A 27,172-nucleotide genomic window follows, 5' to 3' on the forward strand; every position below is an offset into this window, starting at 1 on the left:
AAGATGGAGACAAACATCACTCATTTGCAGAAATGGAAATGTGGTGGTAGAAATGCACATAGTGAAAGTAAATAGGTATATATTTTCGAGCACATTAAATAGCGTAAAGTGAACAGTTGTTCATTAGCTGCAGCAGGCGAGGCTTAAAGTTCAGTGGAAAAAAGTTGGAAATGAATTAATGTACTCAGCAGTGATTTCTGGAATTATTCATGAAATTCTCTCTTCGTGAAAATGGGAACAGCATGATTAGTGAGAGGTACATGGTTCTCGAAGTGTTGCCACCGTTTGTAGAAAGTGCTGTAGCTGGATTCTAGACGCACTGTCAGGGCCAATGATGTTATCTGATAACTTTGCTTCCTCCAACATTCGCAGATGTGTTCAAAAGAAAAAACCTGAATCCGAAGCAATTTCACCAGTGACACACCTCACATAAGTAATGTCGATTGAACCTGCCAACTGTAATCATCCCACATCACATCCCAGCAGTCTCGATGTCTGTCAGCTTGGCAGGGCGTGGTCTCTCACACAGAGTTCGAAAGTAGCTGTACACGACTCGCAGGAAGTAGATGTTGAGCACTGGCGGAAGAAAAAAAGAGAATTACACAGAGGATATAGGCAGATGTTCAGCAAATCAAATATGAAGTGGTATTGCTAAGAAACGTATCACAGATTCTAGATACGAGAATCAAAGGTTTTGTTTAGATTGAAACACGCTGTATCACTCTATAGAATGGCACATGATTCATTCACTCATAGATCGTGTCAGGTATACAGTAACAGAAGACAAAGAGATATAACCTGCGGGCTGTATTAACACCAAACTTTTGCTACACTATTCAACGTTTTTTATCTTCATGCCAGCTAAATTTAGTCGAGTAGACTAGAAATAACCCAGATACTCTTGACAAAGTTGCTGTCTCCTCAGTTGACGCGCGGGATTAGCCGAGCGGTCTAGGCGCTGCAGTCATGGACTGCGCTGCTGGTCCCGACGGAGGTTCGAGTCCTCCCTCGGGCATGGGTGTGTGTGTTTGTCCTTAGGATAATTTAGGTTAAGTAGTGTGTAAGCTTAGGGGCTGATGACCTTGCACTTAAGTCCCATAAGATTTCACACACATTTGAACATTTTGTCTCCTCAGTTATACTATCTAAATAACTACTCTTTATATTCTACTGACAGCTGACTAAATGTTATGTACATATTCCAGATTCTCAACTACTGTTTACAGTATGTAACCCATGGGGATTTCTGTACAGTATTCTTTGGTTAATTGAATGTTCACAGAGATTTGCAAACCCAAAATCAAAATTTCAGTAATTTGTGGAAGATATAATTCATAAAACGTGATATTTATGTTCAAATTCCTGGAGGTTTCTAAGTCTATTGCAATTTTTTTAAAATTCTTCCATTTTGCACTGTTTTGTCGTTAAGGGACGACGTGGGACCTGGAAAATTTCGAAATAGTGTGTGAGGTCCAGAATGAGATTTTCACTCTGCAGCGGAGTGTGCGCTGATATGAAACTTCCTGGCAGATTAAAACTGTGTGCCGGACCGAGACTCTAACTCGGGACCTTTGCCTTTCGCGGGCAAGTGCTCTACCAACTGAGCTACCCAAGCACGACTCACACGCCATCCTCACAGCTGGCAGAAGTAAAGCTGTGAGGACAGGGCGTGAGTCGTGCTTGGGTAGCTCAGTTGGTAGAGCACTTGCCCGCGAAAGGCAAAGGTCCCGAGTTCGAGTCTCGGTCCGACACACAGTTTTAATCTGCCAGGAAGTTTCAGTGTGTGAGGTACTTGCGAATAGTGCGATTGGTAGTAGGACGGCCTTGCAAAGGGCAGGGATCTGGCCGAAGGTCTGGTATGTTCCAAAGCTTTAATGTATCGCAAATATTCAGTGATTTGTAGCCTCAAGTAAGGACTAGAAATCTGTCGTATATCCTTAACTGAACTGGGCCAAACTTTGTCGATGAAAGTATACACACCAGCGGTTCATAGTGAATAATGGTCATATGAATGGGGCACCCAATCTCCCTACTCCCCCCCCCCCCCCCCCCCGGTCTACTAAACATATAGAGCCCCATGAAATCAGGCTATCAGTTAACCAGAAGGGCATACAGAAGAATACCAGACAACATAGAACTCCCTGTACACCATGACCTAGTGTCTATAGACGGACTTAAATCCAGGTACCATTATGGAAAATCGGCGAAGAACTGCAAGGTTTCGACTCGGAGACAGCTTGGAAAGAATTGTGGTCTGTAAGTGGACATAAGAACCGAACGTGGTGGACGAGACCAACAAGAAGATAGGTAGATTCAACCTACTGAGAAAATTGTGGACAGCTTTGAAACATGTCAGCATGAGTGTTGATAGGTATAAGCAACTAATGAACAAATAGCGCCTATCGGACTGTCCTAAATACGAGTGTGAGAAAATCCAAACACTGGACCATTTACTTCTGTATGAAGTGCGTGGCTAGGAGGGTGATCTGAATAATTTACACACACCCTCTGACTCACTCGTAGAGCGGCTCAAGAATATTTGTAATATTCTACAGTATTATAAGGCATATGTAAAGAATATTGTACTCATTGCAGGGCTCCAAGAATAGTTTACTTAATACATTTTGTAAATGCAGAACGAGTAAATAAACAAAACCTGCATGGGGTGCATGGTTTTGGAACCATACGTCACACACTTGTTTCAAAAGAGAGACATAAAAAGTGGAAGGCAAAACAGAAAAAAGGAGTCTTTTAGGGCTACGCCGAATGTGTTGGTTTTCGCTTGTAGATGAACGCTTATGCACAGTTCAAAGTAAATAAAGTGACGGAAGCAGGACAGCAACGGGTGTTACCGTATTGTCGCACACTACTGGCCTTTAAATTGCTACACCAGGAAGAAATGCAAATGATAAAAGGGTATTCAATGGACAAATATATTATACTAGAACTGACATGTGATTACATTTTCACGCAATTTGGGTGCATAGATCCTGAGAAATCAGTACCCAGAACAACCACCTCTGGCCGTAATAACGGCCTTGATACACCTGGGCATTGAGTCAAACAGAGCTTGGATGGCGTGTACAGGTACAGCTGCCCATGCACCTTCAACACGATACCAGAGTAGTGGCTGGCGTATTGCGACGAGCCAGTTGCTCGGCCACCATTGACCAGACGTTTTCAATTGGTGGGAGATCTAGAGAATGTGCTGGCCAGGGCAGCAGTCGAGCATTTTCTGTATCCAGAAGTCCCGTGCAGGACCTGTAACATGCGGTCGTGCATTATCCTGCTAAAATGTGGGATTTCGCAGGTATCGAATGAAGGGTAGAGTCACGGGTCGTAACACATCTGAAATGTAACGTTCACTGTTCAAAGTGCCGTCAATGCGAACAAGAGGTGACCGAGACCTGTAACCAATGGCACCCCATACCATAACGCCGGGTGATACGCCAGTATGGCGAAGACGAATACACGCTTCCAATGTGCGTTCACTTCGATGTCACAAACACGTATGCGACCATCATGATGCTGTAAACAGAACCTGGATTCATCGAAAAAATGACGTTTTGCCATTCGTGCACCCAGGTTCGTCGTTGAGTACACCGTCGCAGGCGCTCCTGTCTATGGTGCAGCGTCAAGGGTAACCGCAGCCGTGGTCTCCAAGCTGATAGTCCATGCTTCTGCAAACGTCGTCGAACTGTTCGTGCAGATGGTTGTTGTCTTGCAAACGTCCCCATGTGTTGACTCAGGGATCGAGACGTGGCTGCACGATCCGTTACAGCCATGCGGATAAGATGCCTGTCACCTCGATTGCTAGTGATAAGAGGCCGTTGGGACCCAGCACGGCGTTCCATATTACCCTCCTGAACCCACCGATTCCATATTCTGCTAATAGTCATTGGATCTCGACCAACGCGAGCAGCAATGTCGCGATACGATAAACCTCAATCGCGAGAGGCTACAATCCGACCTTTATTAAAGTCGGAAACGTGATGGTACGCATTTCTGCCCGCATCTCGTGCTCGTGCGGTAGCGTTCTCGCTTCCCACGCCCGGGTTCCCGGGTTCGATTCCCGGCGGGGTCAGGGATTTTCTCTGCCTCGTGATGGCTGGGTGTTGTGTGCTGTCCTTAGGTTAGTTAGGTTTAAGTAGTTCTAAGTTCTAGGGGACTTATGACCACAGCAGTTGAGTCCCATAGTGCTCAGAGCCATTTGGTACGCATTTCTCCTCCTCACACGAGGCATCACAACAACGTTTCACCAGGCAACGCCGGTCAACTGCTGTTTGTGTATGAGAAATCGGTTGGAAACTTCCCTCATGTCAGCACGTTGTAGGTGTCGCCACCGGCGCCAACCTTGTGTGAATTCTCTTAAAAGCTAATCATTTTCATATCACAGCATCTTCTTTCTGTCGGTTAAATTTCGCGTCTGTGGCACGTCATCTTCGTGGTGTAGCAATTTTAATGGCCAGTAGTGTACCTGATGTAATGGTGCACACATTGATGCAGATGGCTCCATGAACTTTCCAAAGTCTCAGAAGTGAGGTTTATAGCAAGTGCTATGTTCACAGAGGTAACAGCCTCACATATTACGCTGATCTCTGTGAGTATTACTTGCAATGTAAACCACTGAGAAAAAACTTATCCTACGGAATAGAGAAAAAATGTTCAATATACTGATTCCGTCCAAGAGTAGTGCCCATTCATTGAACTTCATTGTTAATGCTGAACCATACAGTAGAGAGGTAATACACTGATTTACAATGACATTGTCTCGATTATATTTAGTTATATTAAAAATATAACTGAAGCACTGAATGTGCAAATGTAACGATGTAAAAGTTGTTCTCCTGCATGGTTATGTTTGTATGCAGTAGAGTCAATGTTGTCGTCATCTTCATTGGGCGTCAGCCACTCTGCGACTGCACTCTCTCCAGTCTGTCGATAATACAAATTTTCTGAATGTCTACTTCCAGGAGGTCGATAGCGCATTTTATGCTGCACTTTGTGCATCCTGTTGCATGGTGGTGCAATTGCAATTGGTTTGTCTGCACAGCCGTGCAGCATTTTTTTCTACATGGAATTATTCTCAGATCTCGCATCTGTGCACTGTCCATTCTGCGCTTATCATTTTCGTAAAGCACACTAGGTTCACTGCGATACAAAGACCCTGTTTTGATATTACATTGTGAGACCTAATTTTATTTCATTTCTCATTCGTTTGCAATTTTTGATAATGTACGATTTTACTTATTAAACTTGATTATGTTATTCTCTGTGTCTGTTCGCTTTGTAACTTGCGGTATATGGCTACCCAAATATAACTACTACTTCTGTAAATTAATTTTTTTTATTGCAGCTTTTACTCTTGAATGATTTTTTCCCAGTAAGAGCCAATTTTCTTTATTTTAGTTTCTGCGATTTTCATATTGCTCTTTTGGAAGTATGCTTTTAGCCATTAATACATGGTCATCTGCAAATTATCATGCTTCAAGCATTTTGTTTTTGTAATTTTTTGCATCAGGTTGCTTTATTTCTTGCCATTCCTAATTCGCTGGTCGATAGTGATAAAACAAGAGTATTGAAACACACCATACTACTTTAAGTCTGTGATTAATTTCTGCGCTTTCTACAATTATATTTTTACAGAACATGATTTAAATCTTAGCACCGTAAATCAGAGTGGAAAGTACCTTTTGTGGAAACCCTTGAGATCACTTCAATCAGTAGGACTCTCCGTTGCAAGATTATGGCCCAGTACGTCGGTATTACAATTATAGTAAGAATCTAAAACTCGAAACTTTTCAAAAGAAACTATGTATCATTATGTCAGAATTGAAGTGATGCTGTTACGCTGTGTGTATAGGTAACGCACTGTGCCATAGAACATTTCACAAAAGAATGCGTCAAAATGGAGTAGAATTGATCGAAACTGAGTAGAAAGAGAAACGGGGCAGTATTAATCTCAGAAAGAGGACTAAGAAAGCAACTGCTGCCACGGGATAAACCAAGACCAAGCAAACAATGAGGCAGATGATTGATGACCAGAAATAACATTAAAGAATTGTCAAAGGCACATCGCTACTAAAGACCGTTGAAACTCTTAGAATTACGAAACAGAAATGGGTTTTAATAAAGTGAATGAATTGATTTTATTTGCTCTCCGAACATCATCTACTGGGTAAAAAACGAAAACCTTGGTTTGTTTACTTTCGCAAAGCATGTAGAACGTGTTACCTTTGGATAAGTGGGTGAAGTGCGGTAAAATTAACGTCATTAGAAAACGTTCGTTCAGTTCGCCAGAATACTGTGTGCACCAACAATCAACCAACGGACAATGATAAGTCTAAGACTCCCACACTATTGCAGACAATCACACAAGAGAATCTTACAAAAATACAGTCATTTGACCATCGGACACTCCAGTATCAACGATATAGTTACATGCATATCGGGCGAAGAGAAACAACTCAAAGATTTGAATGCAAATAAATCACCAGGTCCGGATGGAACCCCAGTTTGATTTTACAAATAGTACTCTACGGTGTTGGTCCCTTACTTAGCTTGCATTTATCGTGAATCTCTCGCTGAGCAGTAAGTCCCAAGCGGCTGAGAAAAGGCGCAGGTGACTACAAATATACGAATGGTTAAAAGAACGGATTCGCAAAATTACGTATCAATATCCCAAACTTCTGTTTGCTGCAGAATCCTTGAACAAATTTTCAGTTCGAATATAACAAGCTTTCTTGAGGCTCAGGAGATTATGTCCACGAATCAGCGTGGTTTTATTGGGAGAGCTTAAGGAAAGAGTGCTTCACCTGTAAAGGAGACCGCATATACAGGGTGTTGCAAAAAGGTACGGCCAAACTTTCAGGAAACATTCCTCACACACAAATAAAGAAAAGATGTTATGTGGACATGTGTCCGGAAACGCTTCATTTCCATGTTAGAGCTCATTTTAGTTTCGTCAGTATGTACTGTACTTCCTCGACTCACCGCCAGTTGGCCCAATTGAAGGAAGGTAATGTTGACTTCGGTGCTTGTGTTGACATGCGACTCTTTGCTCTACTAGCATCAAGCACATCAGTACGAAGCATGAACAGGTTAGTGTTCATCACGAACGTGGTTTTTCAGTCAGTGCAATGTTTACAAATGCGGAGTTGGCAGATGCCCATTTGATGTATGGATTAGCACGGGGCAATAGCCGTCGCGTGGTACCTTTGTATCGAGACAGATTTCCAGAACGAAGGTATCCCGACAGGAAGACGTTCGAAGCAATTGGTCAGCGTCTTAGGGAGCACGGAACATTCGAGCCTATGACTCGCGACTGGGGAAGACCTAGAACGACGAGGACACATGCAATGGACAAGGCAATTCTTCGTGCAGTTGACGATAACCCTAATGTCAGCGTCAGAGAAGTTGCTGCTCTACAAGGTAACGTTGACCACGTCACTGTATGGAGAGTACTACGGGAGAACCAGTTGTTCCCGTACCCATGTACAGCGTGTGCAGGCACAATCAGCATCTGATTGGCCTCCTCTGGTACACTTCTGCGAATGGTTCATCCAACTGTGTCAATCCTTATTTCAGGGCAAACGTTCTCTTCACGGATGAGGCTTCATTCCAACGTGATCAAATTGTAAATTTTCACAATCAACATGTGTGGGCTGACGAGAATCCGCACGCAATTGTGCAATCACGTCATCAACACAGATTTTCTGTGAACGTTTGGGCAGGCATTGTTAGTGATGTCTTGATTGGGCCCCATGTTCTTCCACCTACGCTCAATGGAGCACGTTATCATGATTTCATACGGGGTACTCTACCTGTGCTGCTAGAACATGTGCCTTTACAAGTACGACACAACATGTGGTTCATGCACGATGGAGCTCCTGCACATTTCAGTCGAAGTGTTCGTACGCTTCTCAACAACAGATTCAGTGACCGATGGATTGGTAGAGGCGGACCAATTCCATGGCCTCCACGCTCTCCTGACCTCAACCCTCTTGACTTTCATTTATGGGGGCATTTGAAAGCTCTTGTCTACGCAACCCCGGTACCAAATGTAGAAACTCTTCGTGCTCGTATTGTGGACGGCTGTGATCCCCGTGGGTCTGGGGGTTAGAATAGGCCCGAGGTATTCCTGCCTGTCGTAAGAGGCGACTAAAAGGAGTCCATCCCCCTCAAGGGGGTAGTTAGCGCCTGCGTCCGGAGACGGACGGTTCCACGACCTATATTTGTGGTCTTTTTGGTTTTTCACTTCTCGTTTCTTCCTTCCTTTGGTTGGTTCCTTTCTTTGTTCTTCTCCATCTCACTGTCTTCCTTACTCTTCTCCTTGCCTTCTTCTCCTTGCCTTCTCTGGTCTCCGCCTCGGCGTTTGAGACAGTCTGTCCTCTCTCTCTTCTTTTTCCTCTTCTTCCTTCCTCCCTGTGCGCGCCTGAAGGCCGACCCACGCGTTCGCACGCGTAGCCGGTGACGGGGTAACGCGTAATTCCCCGCCCTGGGTAGACATGTAAGGCACGCGCGTACCCTCTGGTAAAGGCCAGGCCCGGGGAGGGGTGATTGCCTGAGCTGATACCTTCTGACCATGCCGATTGGTCCCTCCGTCTGTTTCTCGGGAGGTATGACCTGAGGTGTAAACATTCACCTAAGGAAGGAGTGCCCTCTGAGAGGGTCCCCATAAGGAAGGAGCGCGCCATCGGAGACGCTGGCAATCATGGGGGATTCCTCCGCAATGGATTTCTCTTATTCTCTCTCGACTTCTGCCCACAAACGGAAACATGACCAGCCACCAGTGTCAAAAGTACTACCGCCTGCCCCACAGTTCCTCGTCGTTTCTCGATCTGAGGATCTCTGTCAACCCTTTCGTTATCCAGAAGGGCGTAGATCCTGTAGCCGGTACTGTTAAGTCTTGTACAAGGTTGCGTAATGGTACCTTGTTACTAGAAACTGAGAGCGCCTTTCAGGCACAGAAACTGCTTCGAGCCACACTCCTATACAAGTTCCCTGTCCGGGTGGAGGCTCACCGAACTTTGAATTCGTCTCGTGGTGTGGTCTATACTAGATCCCTCGACGGATTGACTGACGAGGAGATTCAGTCTTTCCTCGCTGAGCAGGGCGTGACGGCTGTCCATAGGGTCATGGAAAAGGTCAACAATGACCTTGTACCGACCCGGACACTTTTCTTGACCTTTGATAGTGTTCAGCTGCCATCGCGCATCAAAGCGGGCTACGAGGTTATTTCTGTTCGCCCCTATGTCCCGACACCTACGCGCTGCTACCAGTGTCAGCGTTTTAATCACACTCGCCAGTATTGTTCCAATGCGGCTAAGTGTGTCACTTGTGGCAGGGATGCCCATGAGGGTGACTGTCCACCTCCGTCTCCTCGTTGTGTGAACTGTCAGGGTGACCATGCAGCGTCCTCCTGCGACTGTCCCATCTATAAGAAAGAACGCTGTATCCAAGAAATTCGGGTCAAAGAGAAAGTTTCCACCTCGGCTGCTCGCAAGCTATTGGCTAGTAGGAAGCCCACGCTGCTCCCAGCGGGGAAATACAGTACTGTCCTCGCCTCTCCTCGGACTACCAGGGAGGTGGCAACCCAGACATGCGATCTGACCTTCAGCACCACGGTCGTCCGTTCGGCCAGTGCTAAGATCGCGCGGTCGACGTCTCCTCTTCCTCCCATCACCCCACAGACACGAGCCCCTTCGTCAGCTTCTGCTAAGACGAAGACCCAGAAGTCAGATGCACGGGCCTTCAAGAAGGAACCGTCCCGTGCAGACTTCCTACGTACCTCGACCTCCCAGCCATCGACCAGTACTTCCACCAAATGACCTTCCAAGAAGGCTCATAGGAAGCACAGTTCTCCTTCTCCGCCACGGCGCATTTCTTTTCCTGCGCCACCCAGCGGCTGCCGCCCCAGGCCGTCATCCGTTTCGCCTGGTCGCACCGCTGGTAGCCGAACATCTGGCCGTCCACCGGCGGAGGAAGCTCCCCCTCCCGGCCATCTTCACGAGATGGCCGATGAACCTATAGACCCAATGGACGATGACTGTCCGCCTACTGATAGCGGCGGCAGTGCTCGCTCGAAGCCAGGCCCTCAGCGGCCTTCGAGGTGACCCCTTCTTTCATCTTCCTTTTCTTCTTACGATGGCACTTATTCACTGGAATATTCGCAGCATTCGTTCCAACCGAGAGGACTTGAAGTTGCTGCTCCGCTTGCACCGTCCGCTCGTCGTAGCGCTCCAGGAAACTAAGCTACGCCCATGCGATGAAATTGCCTTGGCACACTACACCTCTGTGCGTTTTGACCTACCCCCTGTAGTAGGAATTCCGGCTCATGGAGGGGTTATGTTGCTGGTCCGGGATGATATTTACTACGATCCCATCACATTGCACACCGGCCTGCAGGCAGTTGCCGTCCGAATTACTCTCCCCACTTTTACATTCTCCATTTGTACCGTTTACACTCCATCGTCGTCTCCCGTTACCAGGGCAGACATGATGCAAATTATTGCTCAGCTACCTACACCATTTTTGTTAACTGGAGACTTCAATGCCCACCATCCCCTTTGGGGCTCTCCAGCATCCTGCACGAGGGGCTCCCTTTTAGCAGACCTTTTCAACCAGCTCAATTTTGTCTGCCTCAATACTGGCGCCCCTACTTTTCTTTCGGACACATCTCACACCTATTCCCATTTAGACCTCTCTATATGTACTACCCAACTTGCACGCCGGTTTGAGTGGTACGCACTTTCTGATACATATTCGAGCGACCACTTCCCGTGTGTTTCCTATCTCCTGCAGCATACCCCTCCGTACTCATCTAGTTGGACCATCTCCAAAGCAGACTAGGGGCTCTTCTCTTCCAGGGCGACCTTTCAGGATCAAACCTTCACAAGCTGCGATCGTCAGGTCGCACACCTCACGGAAGTCATTCTCACTGCTGCTGAATATTCCATCCCTCACCCTACTTCTTCTCCACGTCGCGTACCGGTCCCCTGGTGGACCGCAGCATGTAGAGAAACTTTACGTGCTCGTCGACGTGCTTTACGCACCTTTAATCGCCACCCTACAGTGGAGAATTGTATCAATTATAAACGATTACGTGCACAGTGTCGTCGTATTATTAAAGAAAGCAAGAAAGCCAGCTGGGCTGCTTTCACAAGCACCTTTAACAGTTTTACTCCTTCGTCTGTTGTCTGGGGTAGCCTGCGCCGGCTATCTGGCACTAAGGTCCACTCACCAGTTTCTGGCTTGACGGTCGCGAATGCCGTCCTTGTGGCCCCTGAGGATGTCTCCAATGCCTTCGACCGCTTTTTCGCAGAGGTTTCGAGCTCCGCTCATTACCACCCTGCCTTCCTCCCCCGCAAACAGGCAGAGGAGGCTAGGCCACCTAACTTCCGCTCCTCGAATCGTGAAAGTTATAATGCCCCATTCACCATGCGGGAACTCGAAAACGCACTTGCCCGGTCACGGTCCTCCCCTCCAGAGCCTGATTCTATTCATATTCAGATGCTGAAGAACCTTTCTCCTGCGGGTAAAGGTTTTCTTCTTCGTACTTACAATCGCATCTGGATTGAGGGACATGTTCCCGCATGCTGGCGCGAGTCTATTGTTGTCCCGATTCCTAGGCCGGGGAAGGACAAGCACTTGCCTTCCGGTTATCGACCCATCTCGCTTACCAGCTGTCTCTGTAAAGTGATGGAGCGAATGGTTAACTCTCGTTTGGGTTGGCTGCTCGAGTCTCGACGCCTACTTACCAATGTACAATGTGGATTTCGTAGGCGCCGCTCTGCTGTTGACCATCTGGTTACCTTGTCGATCTTCATTATGAATAAGTTCTTGCGGAAGCCCCCGACCGCGGCTGTGTTCTTTGATTTGGAGAAGGCTTACGACACCTGTTGGAGGGCGGGCATTCTCCGCACCATGCATACATGGGGCCTTTGCAGTCGCCTCCCTCTTTTTATTCGTTCCTTTTTAATGGATCGACAGTTCAGGGTACGTGTGGGTTCTGTCCTGTCACACCTTCCGCCAGGTGAATGGGGTGCCACAGGGCTCAGTTTTGAGCGTCGCTCTCTTCGCCATAGCGATCAATCCAATAATGGATTGCCTCCCAGCTGATGTATCAGGCTCCCTTTTCGTGGACGATTTTACCATCTATTGCAGCGCGCAGCGTACATGTTTCCTGGTGCGTTGTCTTCAGCGTTCTCTTGACCGTCTTCATTCCTGGAGTGTCGCCAATGGCTTCCGTTTTTCTGCCGAGAAGACGGTCTGTATTAACTTCTGGCGCTACAAAGAGTTTCTCCCACCGTCCTTACGACTCGGTCCCGTTGCTCTCCCATTCGTGGAGACAACAGAATTTTTAGGTCTTACATTTGACAGAAAACTTAGCTGGTCTCCACATGTCATATTTGGCTGCCCGTTGTACCCGTTCTCTAAATGTCCTCCGTGTTCTCAGTGGTATGTCGTGGGGAGCGGATCGAACCGTCCTACTTCGTCTATATTGGTCGATCGTCCGCTCCAAGCTCTATTATGGGAGCTTCGTATACTCCTCTGCACGGCCATCCATCTTACGCCGCCTGAACTCCATACAACATCGGGGTTTACGACTTGCGATCGGAGCGTTTTATACTAGTCCCGTCGAGAGTCTTCACGCTGACGCTGGTGAATTGCCACTCACCTACCGGCGCGATATACTGCTTTGTCGGTATGCCTGTCGGCTACTGTCAATGCCCGACCACCCGTCTTATCGTTCCTTTTTTGACGACTCTCTCGACCGTCAATACGGGTTGTATGTCTCTGCCCTGCTACCCCCTGGAGTTCGCTTTCGTCGCCTCCTTCAACACCTTAATTTTTCACTCTCTGCAACCTTTCGAGTGGGCGAGAGCCACACGCCACCTTGGCTCCAGGCTCAGGTTCGCGTTCACCTTGACCTCAGCTCGCTCCCAAAGGAGGTTACCCCCGGTCCGGTCTACCACTCCCGTTTTGTTGAACTTCGTTCGAAGTTCATTAATATGACCTTCATTTATACAGATGGCTCTAAGACCAATGACGGGGTCGGGTGTTCTTTTATTGTTGGGGCACAAAGTTTCCAATACCGACTCCATGGCCATTGTTCGGTCTTCACAGCTGAGCTCTTTGCCCTCTACCAGGCTGTTCTTTACATCTGCCGCCTCCGACATTCTGCTTATGTCATCTGCTCCGATTCCCTGAGTGCCATCCAGAGCCTCAGTGATCCGTATCCGGTTCACCCTTTCGTGCACCGGATCCAACGCTCTCTTCAGCATCTGGTGGACGACGGTTCTCCGGTTAGCTTTATGTGGGTTCCTGGCCATGTCGGTATCCCTGGGAACGAAGCTGCAGATGCCGCGGCCAAGGCTGCGGTCCTCCAGCCTCGGACAGCTTCTTGTTGTGTCCCTTCGTCAGATTGTAGCAGGGTCATTTGTCGGCGCATTTTATCGCTGTGGCATGCCGATTGGGCTGCCCTTACAGACAACAAGCTTCGGGCCTTGAAACCTCTTCCCGCGGCTTGGACGTCGTCCTCCCGCCCTTCTCGGCGGGAGGAGGTCGTTTTGGCCCGGTTACGAATTGGACACTGCCGGTTCAGCCATCGCCATCTGCTGACGGCTGCGCCGGCGCCGTTCTGCCCATGTGGGCAATTGCTGACGGTCCGCCACATTTTAACGCCCTGTCAGGATTTTAACACACTGCATCTTGATCTTGGCCTGCCATGTACTCTAGATGCCATTTTAGCGGATGACCCACGAGCAGCTGCTCGCGTTCTTCGTTTTATCAACTTGACAAACCTCTCTAAGGACATTTGATTATGCTGTTTTTTTTTTAATCCTATGCCTGTCAGTCTGTCTTTTATCGTGTTTTCCCTTTTAGTTGCTGTTTTAAACTTGTGCCTCGCGGTGCATTCCTAACGTAGTCTGGGCGCTAATGACCATTGAAGTTGTGCGCCCTAAAACCACAAAAAAAACCGGCTGTGATACAATACGCCATTCTCCAGGGCTCCATCAGCGCATCAGGGATTCCATGCGACGGAGAGTGGATGCATGTATCCTCGCTAACGGAGGACATTTTGAACATTTCCTGTAACAAAGTGTTTCATGTCACTCTGGTACGTTCTGTTGCTGTGTGTTTCCATTCCATGATTAATGTGATTTGAAGAAAAGTAATAAAATGAGCTCTAACATGGAAAGTAAGCGTTTCCGGACCCATGTCCACATAACATATTTTCTTTCTTTGTGTGTGAGGAATGTTTCCTGAAAGTTTGGCCGTACCTTTTTGTACCACCTTGTGGACGCTGTTGCGGCCTATTCTCGAGTACCGCTCGAGTGTTTGGGATCCATACGAGGTCAGACTGAAGGAATATATCGAAGCAGTTCAGAAGCGGGCTGCTAGATTTGTTGCCGGTAGCTTTGAACAACGAGTAAGTGTTACGGAGATTCTTCAGAAACTCGAAAGGAAATCACTGGAGGCAGTGCGACGTTCTTTCCGAAAAACACTATTGACAAAATTTAGAGAACCGGCATTTGAAGCTGACTGCCTAATGATTCTACTGCCGCGAAAGGACCGCGAAGGTAAGATACGAAAAATTAGGGCTCATACGGAGACACGCAGATAGTCGTTTTTCTCTCTGTCTATTTGCGAGTGGAACCGGAAGGGAAATCACTAGTTACCATCAGCCACACACCGTACGGTAGCTTGCGGAATATCTATGTCGATGTAGATGTAGATCTGATGATAAACTGGTAATGGGATTTTAAAAATTGAAGAACAAAACCAAAGGGAACTGGTTGCAATAATTTCGAGAAGCATTTATTCGATTGTTTATAGTACCATAGGCTGGAATGAAAAAATAGAGTAATTCTGGTGGCGGTTAGTGACTTTTGCACCAGTCTGTATAATAATAAGATGTATAGTCTGTATAATAATCGTATACTTACACAAAAGCAAGAAGGTAATAGCGACAATAAAAGGGCCGTATGAATCCGCCGCCATGAAGACGACCACACAAATCACGATCGCTGCTGCGGTGCCCAGGGTTTCCAGAACGATCCATGGAAGAAGCATGCTAGCTTTTTCCTGAAATGTAAAAGGAAAATCTGATCTTACTTAGCTTTCTTAGTTAGCCTTCTGCCACCGACCAGTGTGTCAGCAGTGCGCAAGTAGCAGCAAGTGGCTTATTTAGCGTTCATATAAGTATAGTAGTCAAGTTGAAAATTTGTTTGAGTGTTCTTAGTGCACGTGTTTAGTTATATCCGTCAAATCATTGTGTAGTTTCGTAATTAGCAGTGGCAGATTTGCATTTTAATATCTGTGACGTGTAAAGTCGCGTAGTCGTCTGTCACTTGTTTATTTCTTTCAAATAGTCTTTGTACGTTACTGACAGTACAGTTAGCCTTCTGACACGGAACAGTGTGTCAGCAGTGCGCAAGTAGCAGCATGACTGCATTCACTAGGCAGTCTTTTATTTTAATAACCGTTTAAATTTTGTGTCGATTTGTTTGTGCTCTCTGTAGATTGTTTCAGACGTTCTTTGCACAACAGTATTTAGCATGGATAGGGACTGCGACTGCTGTGTTCGGATGCGGGCTGAGATGGCTGCCCTTCGCTCCCAGCTTCAGGCAGTGTTGGCTTCGGTCACACAGCTTGAGGCTGTTGCCAGTGGGCATCACTGTGGGGGTCCGAATGGGGGTTTGTCGGGGACGGCCAGCTCGTCCCACGCATCCCCCGATCGGACTACGGCTGTGGCTGCCCGCGATACTGCCCGCATTGAGGCTGATCCCTCACCTGTGGTAGAGTGGGAGGTCGTCTCGAGGTGTGGCAGGGGGCAAAAGACATTCCGGAGGGCTGAATGGAGGGCCTCTCCAGTTTGTTTGACGAACCGGTTTCAGGCTCTGTCTCCGGCTGATACTGATCTTTGGCCGGACATGGCTGCTTGTTCTGTTCCAGAGGTTGCCCCTCAGTCTGCAAGATCTGGGCGGTCGCAGAGGGTGGGCTTACTGGTAGTTGGGAGCTCCAACGTCAGGCGCGTAATGGGGCCCCTTAGGGATATGGCAGCAAGAGAGGGGAAGAAAACCAATGTGCACTCCGTTCCAGATGTGGGAAGGGTCCTTCCGGATGCCATGAAGGGTACAGGACGCACCCATGTCGGCACCAATGATGTGTGTCGCTATGGATCGGAGGAAATCCTCTCTGCCTTCCGGCAGCTATCTGGTGAAGACTGCCAGTCTCGCTAGGGGGATGGTAGCAGAGCTCACCATCTGCGGCAACGTTGACAGGCCTTACTGCGGACCTTTGGTACTGAGCCGAGTGGAGGGTCTGAATCAGAGGCTGAGAAGGTTCTGCTACCGGGTGGGCTGCAGATTCCTCGACTTGCGCCATAGGGTGGTGGGGTTTCGTGTTCCGCTGGATAGGTCAGGAGTCCACTACACACAGCAGGCGGCTACACGGGTAGCAGGGGTTGTGTAATGTGGAATGGGTAGTTTTTTTAGGTAAGATGGCCTCGGACAAGTACAGAAAGGGCAACAGCCTGAAAGGGTGTGGTGCAAAGTCAGGACATGCGGGGACCAAGCAGAAATCGGTATTGTAATTGTAAACTGTCGAAGCTGCGTTGGTAAAGTACCGGAACTTCAAGCGCTGATAGAAAGCATCGAAGCTGAAATCGTTATAGGTACGGAAAGCTTGCTGAAGCCAGAGATAAATTCTGCCGAAATTTTTACAAAGGCACAGACGGTGTTTAGAAAGGATAGATTGCATGCAACCGGTCGTGGCGTCTTTGTCGCTGTTAGTAGTACTTTATCCTGTAGTGAAATAGAAGTGTATAGTTCCTGTGAATTATTATGGGTGGAGGTTATACGCAACAACCGAGTTAGGATAATAATTGGCTCCTTTTATCGACTTCCCGACTCACCAGCATTAGTGGCAGAACAACTGAGAGAAAATCTGGAATACATTTCACATAAATTTCCTCAACATGTTATAGTCTTAGGAGGAGATTTCAATTTACCAGATATAGACTGGAACACTCGGGTGTTTAGGACAGGTGGTAGGGACAGAGCATTATACTAAGTGCACTATCCGAAAATTAACTCGAGCAATTAAACAGAGAACCGACTCGTGGAGATGACATCTTGGACCTACTGATAACAAACAGACCGGATCTTTTCGACTCTGTAAGCGCAGAACAGGTAATCAGTGATCATAAGGCCGTTGCAGCATCCCTGAATATGGAAGTAAATATGAATATAAAAAAAGGGAGGAAGGTTTATCTGTTTAGCAAGAGTAATAGGAGGCAGATTTCAGACTACCTAACAGATCAAACCGAAAATTTCTGTTCCGACACTGACAATGTTGAGTGTTTACGGAAAAGTTCAAGGCAATCGTAAATGCGTTTTAGACAGGTACGTGCCGAGTAAAACTGTGAGGGACGGAAAAAACCCACCGTGGTTCAACAACAAAGTTAGGAAACTATACTGCGAAAGCAAAGGGAGCTTCACAGCAAGTTTAAACGCAGCCAAAACCTCGCAGGCAAAAGGAGGGCTATGCGTGAGGCGTTCAGTGAATTCGAAAGTAAAATTGTATGTACCGTCTTGAGAGAAAATCCTAGGAAGTTCTGGTCGTACGTTAAATCAGTAAGTGGGTCGAAACAGCATATCCAGACACTCTGGGATGATGATGGCATTGAAACAGAGGATGACACGCGTAAAGGTAACACCTTTTTCCAAAGCTGTTTCACAGAGGAAGACCGCACTGCAGTTCCTTCTTTAAATCCTCGCACGAACGAAGAAGTGGCTGACATCGAAATAAGTGCCCAAGGAATAGAAAAGCAACTGAAATCACTCAACAAAGTCCACTGCACCTGACGGGATACCAATTCGATTCTACACAGAGTACGCGAAAGAACTTGCCCCCCTTCTAACAGCCGTGTACCGCAAGTCTCTAGAGGAACGGAAGGTTCCAAATGATTGGAAAAGAACACAGATAGTCCCAGTTTTCAAGAAGGGTCGTCGAGCAGATGCGCAAAACTATAGACCTATATCTCTGACGTCGATCTGTTGTAGAATTTTAGAACATTTTTTTTGCTCGCGTATCATGTCATTTCTGGAAAACCAGAATCTACTCTGTAGGAATCAACATGGATTCCGGAAACAGCGATCGTGTGAGACCCAACTCGCTTTATTTGTTCACGAGACCCAGAAAATATTAGATACAGGCTCCCAGGTAGATGCCATTTTCCTTGACTTCCGGAAGGAGTTCGATAGAGTTTCGCACTGTCGCCTGATAAACAAAGTAAGAGCCTACGGAACATCAGAACAGCTGTGTGGCTGGATTGAAAAGTTTTTAGCAAACAGAACACAGCATGTCGTTCTCAATGGAGAGACGTCTACAGACGTTAAAGTAACCTCTGCCGTGCCACAGGGGAGTGTTACGGGATTATTGCTTTTCACAGTATATGTAAATAACCTAGTAGATAGTGTCGGAAGTTCCATGCGGCTTTTCGCGGATGATTCTGTAGTATACAGAGAAGTTGCAGCATTAGAGAATTGCAGCGAAATGCAGGAAGATCTGCAGCGGATAGACACTTGGTGCTGGGAGTGGCAACTGACCCTTAACATAGACAAATGTAATGTATTGCGAATACATAGAAACAGCCTTTACTGTATGATTATGATAGCGGAACAAACACTGGTAGCAGTTACTTCTGTAAAATATCTGGGAGTATGCGTACAGAACTATTTGAAGTGGAATGATCACATAAAATTAATTGTTTGGTAAGGCGGGTGTAAGGTTGAGATTCATTGGGAGAGTCCTTAGAAAATGTAGTCCATCAACAAAGGAGGTGGCTTACAAAACACTCGTTCGACCTATACTTGAGTATTGCTCATAAGTGTGGGATCCCTACCAGATCGGGTTGATGGAGGAGATAGAGAAGGTCCAAAGAAGAGCGGCGCGTTTTGTCACAGGGTTATTTGGTAAGCGTGATAGCATTACGGAGATGTTTAGCACACTCAAGTGGCATACTCTGCAAGAGAGGCGCTCTGCATCGCGGTGTAGCTTGCTGTCCAGGTTTCGAGAGGGTGCGTTTCTAGATGAGGAATCGAATATATTGCTTCCCCCTACTTACACCTCCCGAGGAGATCACGAATGTAAAATCAGAGAGATTCGAGCGCGCACGGAGGCTTTCCGGCAGTCGTTCTTCCCGCGAACCACATGCGACTGGAACAAGAAAGGGAGGTAATGACAGTGGCACGTAAACTGCCCTCCGCCACACACCGTTAGGGGGTATGCGGAGTACAAATTTAGATGTAGCTGCATATATTTGCTTCTTTAATTAAATAAATGTTGTGTTGTGAGCACTATGTATTTGCTGTCCTCAAAACAAAATCCCCTGACTTCAGCTGATAAAAATAATCATTTATACGAAACTGACAAAATGTACTTCTTACCAAATTCAGATACTGTACAGTAAATAGTAACAATGATAATATAGGTAAAACAGTCTCAGTATTTCATTTGAAATATCAGGAATGAAATTGAAGGATACGAAAAGATAATTTTGTTCAGTTTATGATCAACAAAGTGTATTTCTGAAGTAACACATTTTACCTGCGTGACTCCAACGAGGAGAATTATGCTACACACAGTATGGATAATGCCACACACGAGACCTATGATTACTTCCAGTTTAGTATCTGCAACTGAAACAGGAAAATTATTACTTGGCTTTCTCATAACTAAGGTATGTATACAAAAGACAACGAAGAAATCACATTGTAATTGAATACCTGCTGCGTCTCCATATTTCTCCTTACACAGTCGTGTGTTTAGGTTATTAATGGTGTACTGAAAGGCAGGCAAATTAACTCAATAAAGGCATTGAATGAGCTCCTTACCACACATGAGCTCATAAATGTCTCTGTACAACTAATTTGCTGTTTTAGCTCTGTCATTATCAATTATTAATGTGGTTATCGAAACTGAATAGAGAGAGAAACCGGGCAGTATTAATCTCAAAAAGAGGACTAAGAAAGCAACTGCTGCCTCGGGATAAAGCAAGACCAAGCAGTCAATGAGGCAGATGACTGATGGCCAGAAATAACATTAAAGAATTTTCAAAGGCACATCGCTACCAAAGACCGCTGAAACTCTTAGAATTAAGAACCAGAAATGTGTTTTAATAAAGTGACTGAATTGATTTTATTTCCTCTCTGAAAATCGTTGACTGCGTAAAAAACAAAAAAAAACCTTGGTTTATTTACTTTTGAAAAGCATGGGAAAGTGTTACCTTTGGCTAAGTGGGTGAAATGCGTAAAATTAACGTCATTAGAAAACATTCGTTTAGTTCGCCAGAATACTGTGTGCACCAACTATCAACCAACGGGCAGTGAATAATAATAATAATAACCATCATCATCCCAGAGCAATCAAAGAACAACACGCACCAATTAAACAATCAGAGGAAAACGAAATCTTAAGACAGCCACCAGAACAAGCACAAATAGAAGACGAAGTGATGCACATGTTAGATATAGAAGAAAAATTTCAGCTGACATATATAGAATACAAAGACACAAATACAGACAATAGACCATTCTTGCAAAGACCACCAAATAACCCACAAGTCGAAACAACAATAAAAAATATCAACACAATCATACACAACAAAATAAATGAAAATACAACTATGGACGAGTTACAGCTACTGGTTTATATAGGAGCACTCACTACACTAAATATACACACTAAGCAGAGATCAAAACAAACCAACACACAGAAGAAACCCACAAAACCAGCACGGCAACACAGGCTACAGATCAGAATAGAAAAACTGAGAGAAGACATCGGACAGCTAACACAATTTATAAGAAATGAAATATCAGACAAAAAACGAAAAAGGTTAGGTAAAATCTCACAACAAGAAGCGATAGAACAATTAGACGAAAAGAAGCAGAAATTACAAGCATTGGCCAAACGACTTAGAAGATACAAAAGAAGTGAAAATAGAAGGAAAAAAAACCAAACATTCAACACAAACCAAAAGATATTTTACCAGACAGTAGATAACACACAGATTAAAATAGACAATCCACCAAACATAAGACATGGAACACCTCTGGAGCAACATATGGTCAAACCCGGTAAAACATAACAGGCATGCACGGTGGATACAAGCAGAAACAGACACATACAAGATGATACCACAAATGCCTGAAGTGATAATTTTGCAACATGAAGTCACCCAAGCAATTAATTCTACTCACAATTGGAAAGCCCCTGGAAATAATAAGATAGCAAATTTCTGGTTAAAGAAGTTCACCTCAACACATTCACATCTAATTAAATTATCTAACGGCTACATTGCAGACCCATACACAGTCCCTGATACAGTTACACATGGACTAACTTATCTGAAACCTAAAGATCAAGCAGAAACAGCAAACGCAGCTAAATATCGCCCCATAACATGCCTACCAACAATATACAAAATATTAATTTCAGTCATTATGCAGAAATTAATATCACATACAACACAGAACAAAATTATAAATGAAGAAACAAAAGGCTGTAGCAAAGGAGCACGAGGATGTAAAGAGCAACTGATAATAGATGCAGAGGTGACATATCAGGCTAAAACTAAACAAAGGTCGCTACACTACGCATACATTGATTACCAAAAAGCTTTTGATAGTGTACCCCACTCATGGTTACTACAAATATTGGAAATATACAAAGTAGATCCTAAATTGATACAGTCCCTAAACATAGTAATGAAAAATTGGAAAACCACACTTAATATCCAAACAAATTCAAATAATATCACATCACAGCCAATACTGATTAAGCGTGGAATATACCAAGGAAACTCATTAATTCCTTTCTGGTTCTGCCTTGCTCTGAACCCACTATCCAACATGCTAAATAATACAAATTATGGATACAATATTACTGGAACATACCAACACAAAATCACACATTTTCTATACATGGATGATCTAAAACTACTGGCAGCAACCATTCAACAACTCAACCAATTACTAAATATAACAGAAGTATTCTGCAATGATATAAATATGGCTTTTGGAACAGACAAATGTAAGAAAAATAGCATAGTCAAGGGAAAACACGCTAAACGAGAAGATCACATATTGGATAACCGCAGCAACTGCGTAGAAGCGATGGAAAAAACAGATGCCTATAAATATCTAGGATACAGACAAAAAATAGAAATAGATAATACAAATATTAAAGAAGAACTGAAAGAAAAATATAGACAAAGACTAACAAAAATACTGAAAACAGAATTGACAGCAAGAAACAAGACAAAAGCTATAAATACTTAGGCTATACCAATATTGACCTACTCACTTGGAGTAGTGAAATGGAGTAACACAGACCTAGAAGCATTCAATACACTTACACGATCACAATGCCACAAATATAGAATACATCACATACATTCAGCAACAGAAAGATTCACATTAAGCAGAAAGGAAGGAGGAAGGGGATTTATTGACATAAAAACCTACATTATGGACAGGTAGACAATTTAAGAAAAGTCTTTATAGAACGAGCAGAAACTAGCAAAATACACAAAGCAATCACTCATATAAATACATCGGCTACACCATTGCAATTTCATAACCACTTCTACAACCCTTTAGATCACATAACATCAACAGATACGAAGAAAGTAAATTGGAAAAAGAAAACACTACATGGTAAGCACCCGCATCATCTAACACAGCCACACATGGATCAAGACGCATCCAACGCATGGCTAAGAAAAGGCAATATATACAGTGAGACGGAAGGATTCATGATTGCAATACAGCATCAAACAATAATCACCAGATATTACAGCAAGCATATTATTAATGATCCCAATACCACAACAGATAAATGCAGACTTTGCAAACAACAAATAGAAACTAGCAAATACAGAATACCCCAGAACACATGACAATGTAGCAAACATAATACATCAACAACTTGCCATACAACATAAACTAATAAAACAACACGTTCCCACATACAAGTATGCACCACAAAATGTACTGGAGAACGATGAATACAAATTATACTGGAAGAGAAAAATTATAACAGATAAAACAACACCACATAACAAACCTGACATCATACTCACCAATAAAAAGAAGAAATTAACACAACTAATCGAAATATCCATACCCAATACAACAAATATACACAAGAAAACAAGAGAAAAAATTGAAAAATACATCTAACTGATTGAGGAAGTCAAGGACATGTGGCATCAGGATAAAGTTGACATTGTACCAATTATGCTATCAACTACAGGAGTCATACCACACAGTATCCACCAGTACATCAACGCAATACAGCTACATCCAAACGTATATATACAACTACAGAAATCTGTAATTATTGATACATGTTCAATTACCCGAAAGTTCCTAAATGCAATGTAACATATACCGTACAGTTAAAAGGAAGTCACACCTGATCAAGGTCCGCGTCACTTTCCATTTTTGACCAGACATAACGTCTGAGAAAAGAAAGAATAATTATAATAATAATTAGATGGATAGTCTGCATAATAATCGTATACTTACACACAAGCAAGAAGATAATAAGGCTGTATGAACTCGCCGCCATGAAGACGACCACACAAATTACTGTCGCTACTGCGGTGCCCAGGGTTTCCACAACGATCCATGGAAGAAGCATGCTAGCCTTTTCCTGAAATGTAAAAGGAAAATCTGATCTTACTGGTATATATTTGCTTCTTTAATTATATAAATGTTGTGTTGTAAGCAATATGTATTTGCTGTCCTCAAAACAAAATTCCCTGACTTCAACTGATAAAAATAATCATTTCTACGGAACTGACAAAATGTGCTTCTTACCAAAATCAGATACTGTACAGTAAATAGTAACAATAATAATATACGTAGAAAAATCTCAGTATTTCATTTGAAACATCAGGAATGAAATTAAGGGTTACGAAAAGATAATTTTGTTCAGTTTATGATCAACAAAGTGTATTTCTGAAGTAACACATTTTACCTGCATGACTCCAACGAGGAGAATTATGCTACACACAGCATGGATAACGCCACACACGAGACCTGTGATTACTTCCAGTTTAGTATCTGCAACTGAAACAGGAAAACTATTACTTGACTTTCTCATAACTAAGGTATGTATACAAAAGACAATGAAGAAGTCACATTGTAAATTAATATCTGTAGCTTCTCCATATTTCTCCTTACACAGTCGTGTGTTTAGGTTATTAAAGGTGTACTAAGGGGCAGGCAAATTAACTCAATAAAGGCATTGAATAAGGTCCTTAACATACATGACCTCGAAAATGTCTCTGTACAACTAATCTTCTGCTTTAGCTCTGTCATAAATTATTAATGTGGTTCCACCCCTCAGTCTGTAAAAACGGAACTCTAATTGGTTCGCTTTCTTGTCCGTCTGTTAGATCATTTTCCCCCAGAAAAAGTTAATTACATCAAGGTAAACTTCAAGGTACTTACTAAGGCCAGGGACCCTTGCCGATGTAAAAAATTTAGGTTTCTAAGTGAATGCAATCAAATAATATGGCCATTTGCATCACATATTTTGATACTGGAAAACTCGCTCATCAAGTCTATCTGATGCTTCCCGTTGTCTTATAACCACGTAATTAGGCAAGAATCAAGGTTTTACATTATAGGTAAAATAAAAAATCTGAAACTTGTTAAATTGCTATTATATCACATAAAAAATATCTTTTGCCATTGGAACACGCATTTCATTCATCATCCGTCACAAGCATAATGGACGAACATTCCTGCATGCAAACAAAAAACGTCACTTGTAGTCATTTCTTAGTACGTAAATAAAAAAATGTTTTGTTAAACCTTCTCTCCCTACATAAAAATGTCCACTGCTAGTTTCCTCTTGTATATCCAGGCTAGTCTGAGGAACTGTTATAGAGAATTTGATATGGTCTTGGAATTCCCTGGATCAATATTCTGCCAGCAGCGATATCGATTGCAGGCAAAAATCATGAAGGTTCTCAATTCCCATGATGGACGAACTAACGTAATTTTGTACAGAACCCTCAGTGTGCGAGCCCTACTCACACTTGGTCACTTTTTTTTCTTCTTCATTATGTCAGCTCTTTTTTATGATTAACCACCCACGTAGCTAGCGAAAGAAACGAAATGTAAAGATAAATTGGTGAGAGGGAACGAAAAAAACATGTATTTCTAACGAAAGTTCAGTGAAGTATTATATAGGACTTTCGCGATAGCAGCTCACCCTTCTACTCGTTATTCTCATTGCAGCATGAATGTTGAAAACTTCATTCGAGAAAACGTGACACATAAGAAAAAACGCTTCCGAATCAATGATTAAGTCTGCCTCTCAAACAGGCCATCGTCAAGGTTAGCTAGTGCTGTAATTGCTGCTTAGATGAAGAACAAACATACAGAGAAGCAGAGTTAATTTGAAAATAAAAGCATTAAAACTTTAAAATAGGTCCAAAACTGGAGAATAAAATCTGTTCGTTCAGGTGTATTAAGACTACATGCAAAAAAGAAAATAACATTCAGCTTCATAATATTCACCTCTTGTCAAAGTGCAGAGTTTAACAAAAGTCAAGGCGATGTCCAAAAGTCTAAAATAGTATCAATCACGCTATTAAAAATTCTGCTGAAAGAGAAAAAAAAAGAAAAAGGGGGACAAGAACTTCGAAAAAATGCTGAGAGCAGAAAGTAAAAGACGATAAGCTGTAGGAACAATCTGTGAAAAGAAAGCGTAAATAGAAGACCTCAAACTCTATTAAATCAAAACTGTGCGCCAACTACGAGGCGAGAAAAAAAAAAAAAGATATCTTTTGCGCCAGTTGCGGTGAGAATTTTGAAGACTGTTAAGCGCGGTGTCAGCAACAAGGGCACAAGGCATTTTGTAATTATGCAGGCTCAGTATCTCATCTTTCTGATCATTATTCAAGTTTGATGATTGCGCGGTTTTAACCTCCACTAACTCCGGCCTTACCTGACAAGTTGACCCAGACTGTGCAAATGTAAACTTCGTAAAAAAATCGCTAAAACAAATAATTTACAGTTAGAGTTTAACTTGTCATAAAACTGGTAAATCAGACTAGTAGATAATGTGCACATTGACGAATTCTTTACTTGTTACAGAGTAAAATTGGTCTTTTCACAGCAAAAAGTATATGAAGTGTGCATTCTTACCCATCTCTTCCGCCTTAACCTCATCGCCATCGACGTACTGATGGGTCTCCAAATTGTACGCTGTTGTTGCTATCTGCACACGGCTCGAAACCTGCAATGCAAAAAAAAAGGCATTTGCACTTACTTGGTTCCATGTTATGCGTGATACATTTTAAGGGGACCACACCGTGCCTATCTGACCCATGTTAATTTAGGCAAGAATTTGATCCATTTCTGAAAAAACTATTTTGATGCAGGACCTTAATATTTTTACTGTATGTTGCATGATGCTAATAGTCAGCTGTACTGAAATCTACTTTATCCATTTTATAGTTTTTTAAGAAATACATTTAAATTTATTAACAAAAAATATTAAGTTTTTTCTGCAGAAAATATTTTTTGTGAACTTCCTGATGGGGGCAATATGAAATGGAGTAATATGGAAGAATGTAAAACAAAGGCTGGACATTGGAACGTCAAAATGAACAATTACCTACCAAAAAAAAATCCTATGGACAGAACTACACAGAAGAAATGACTGGTTGGTGGTATATGTGCTGTAGCATCCAGGAATAACTGACTGGGTGCAATGATACGGAATGGTAGTGAGAAAATATAGTAGGACCATGTAAAGAGTAGAGTATCCAAATTAGGTTGTATGGAATGTTGGGTGCAGTAACCACGTAGAATTGACAAGATTGCAACAGATGGCAAAAGATAGAACAGCACCAAACCAGTGAAATGCTTGTTGCGTTAGAAAACATAAAAAAGAGCATGAGGGGAAATTGGAGTTTACTTTTTATGTACAACATCCGGGTGAAGTTCTCAATGCAAGGAAGCCACAATAATTTAATTACTATAATTTCTCGTGTACTCACCAGATAAAAGATGGCAATGCTGATGGTGGTTGTTTTCAGGGAGCACCCACAGGAACACTGGGTTAGAATTGCCAT

The 27,172-nt window shown here is 43.7% G+C and overlaps 1 protein-coding gene across 1 annotated transcript; it reads right to left on the reverse strand.

The window, feature by feature from the left end:
- On the reverse strand, positions 1-27,172 carry LOC126424699 (uncharacterized). Its single transcript, XM_050087424.1, has 7 exons — positions 27,098-27,172; positions 26,241-26,331; positions 24,058-24,149; positions 23,604-23,730; positions 19,618-19,709; positions 14,952-15,090; positions 1-576 (listed from the first exon to the last, which is right to left on the reverse strand). The coding sequence occupies exons 1-7, from the start codon at positions 27,170-27,172 to the stop codon at positions 473-475; spliced, it is 720 nt and encodes a 239-aa protein (XP_049943381.1). The 3' UTR covers positions 1-472.

Source organism: Schistocerca serialis, chromosome 10, assembly GCF_023864345.2.
Source record: "Schistocerca serialis cubense isolate TAMUIC-IGC-003099 chromosome 10, iqSchSeri2.2, whole genome shotgun sequence".
NCBI lineage: Eukaryota > Metazoa > Arthropoda > Insecta > Orthoptera > Acrididae > Schistocerca > Schistocerca serialis.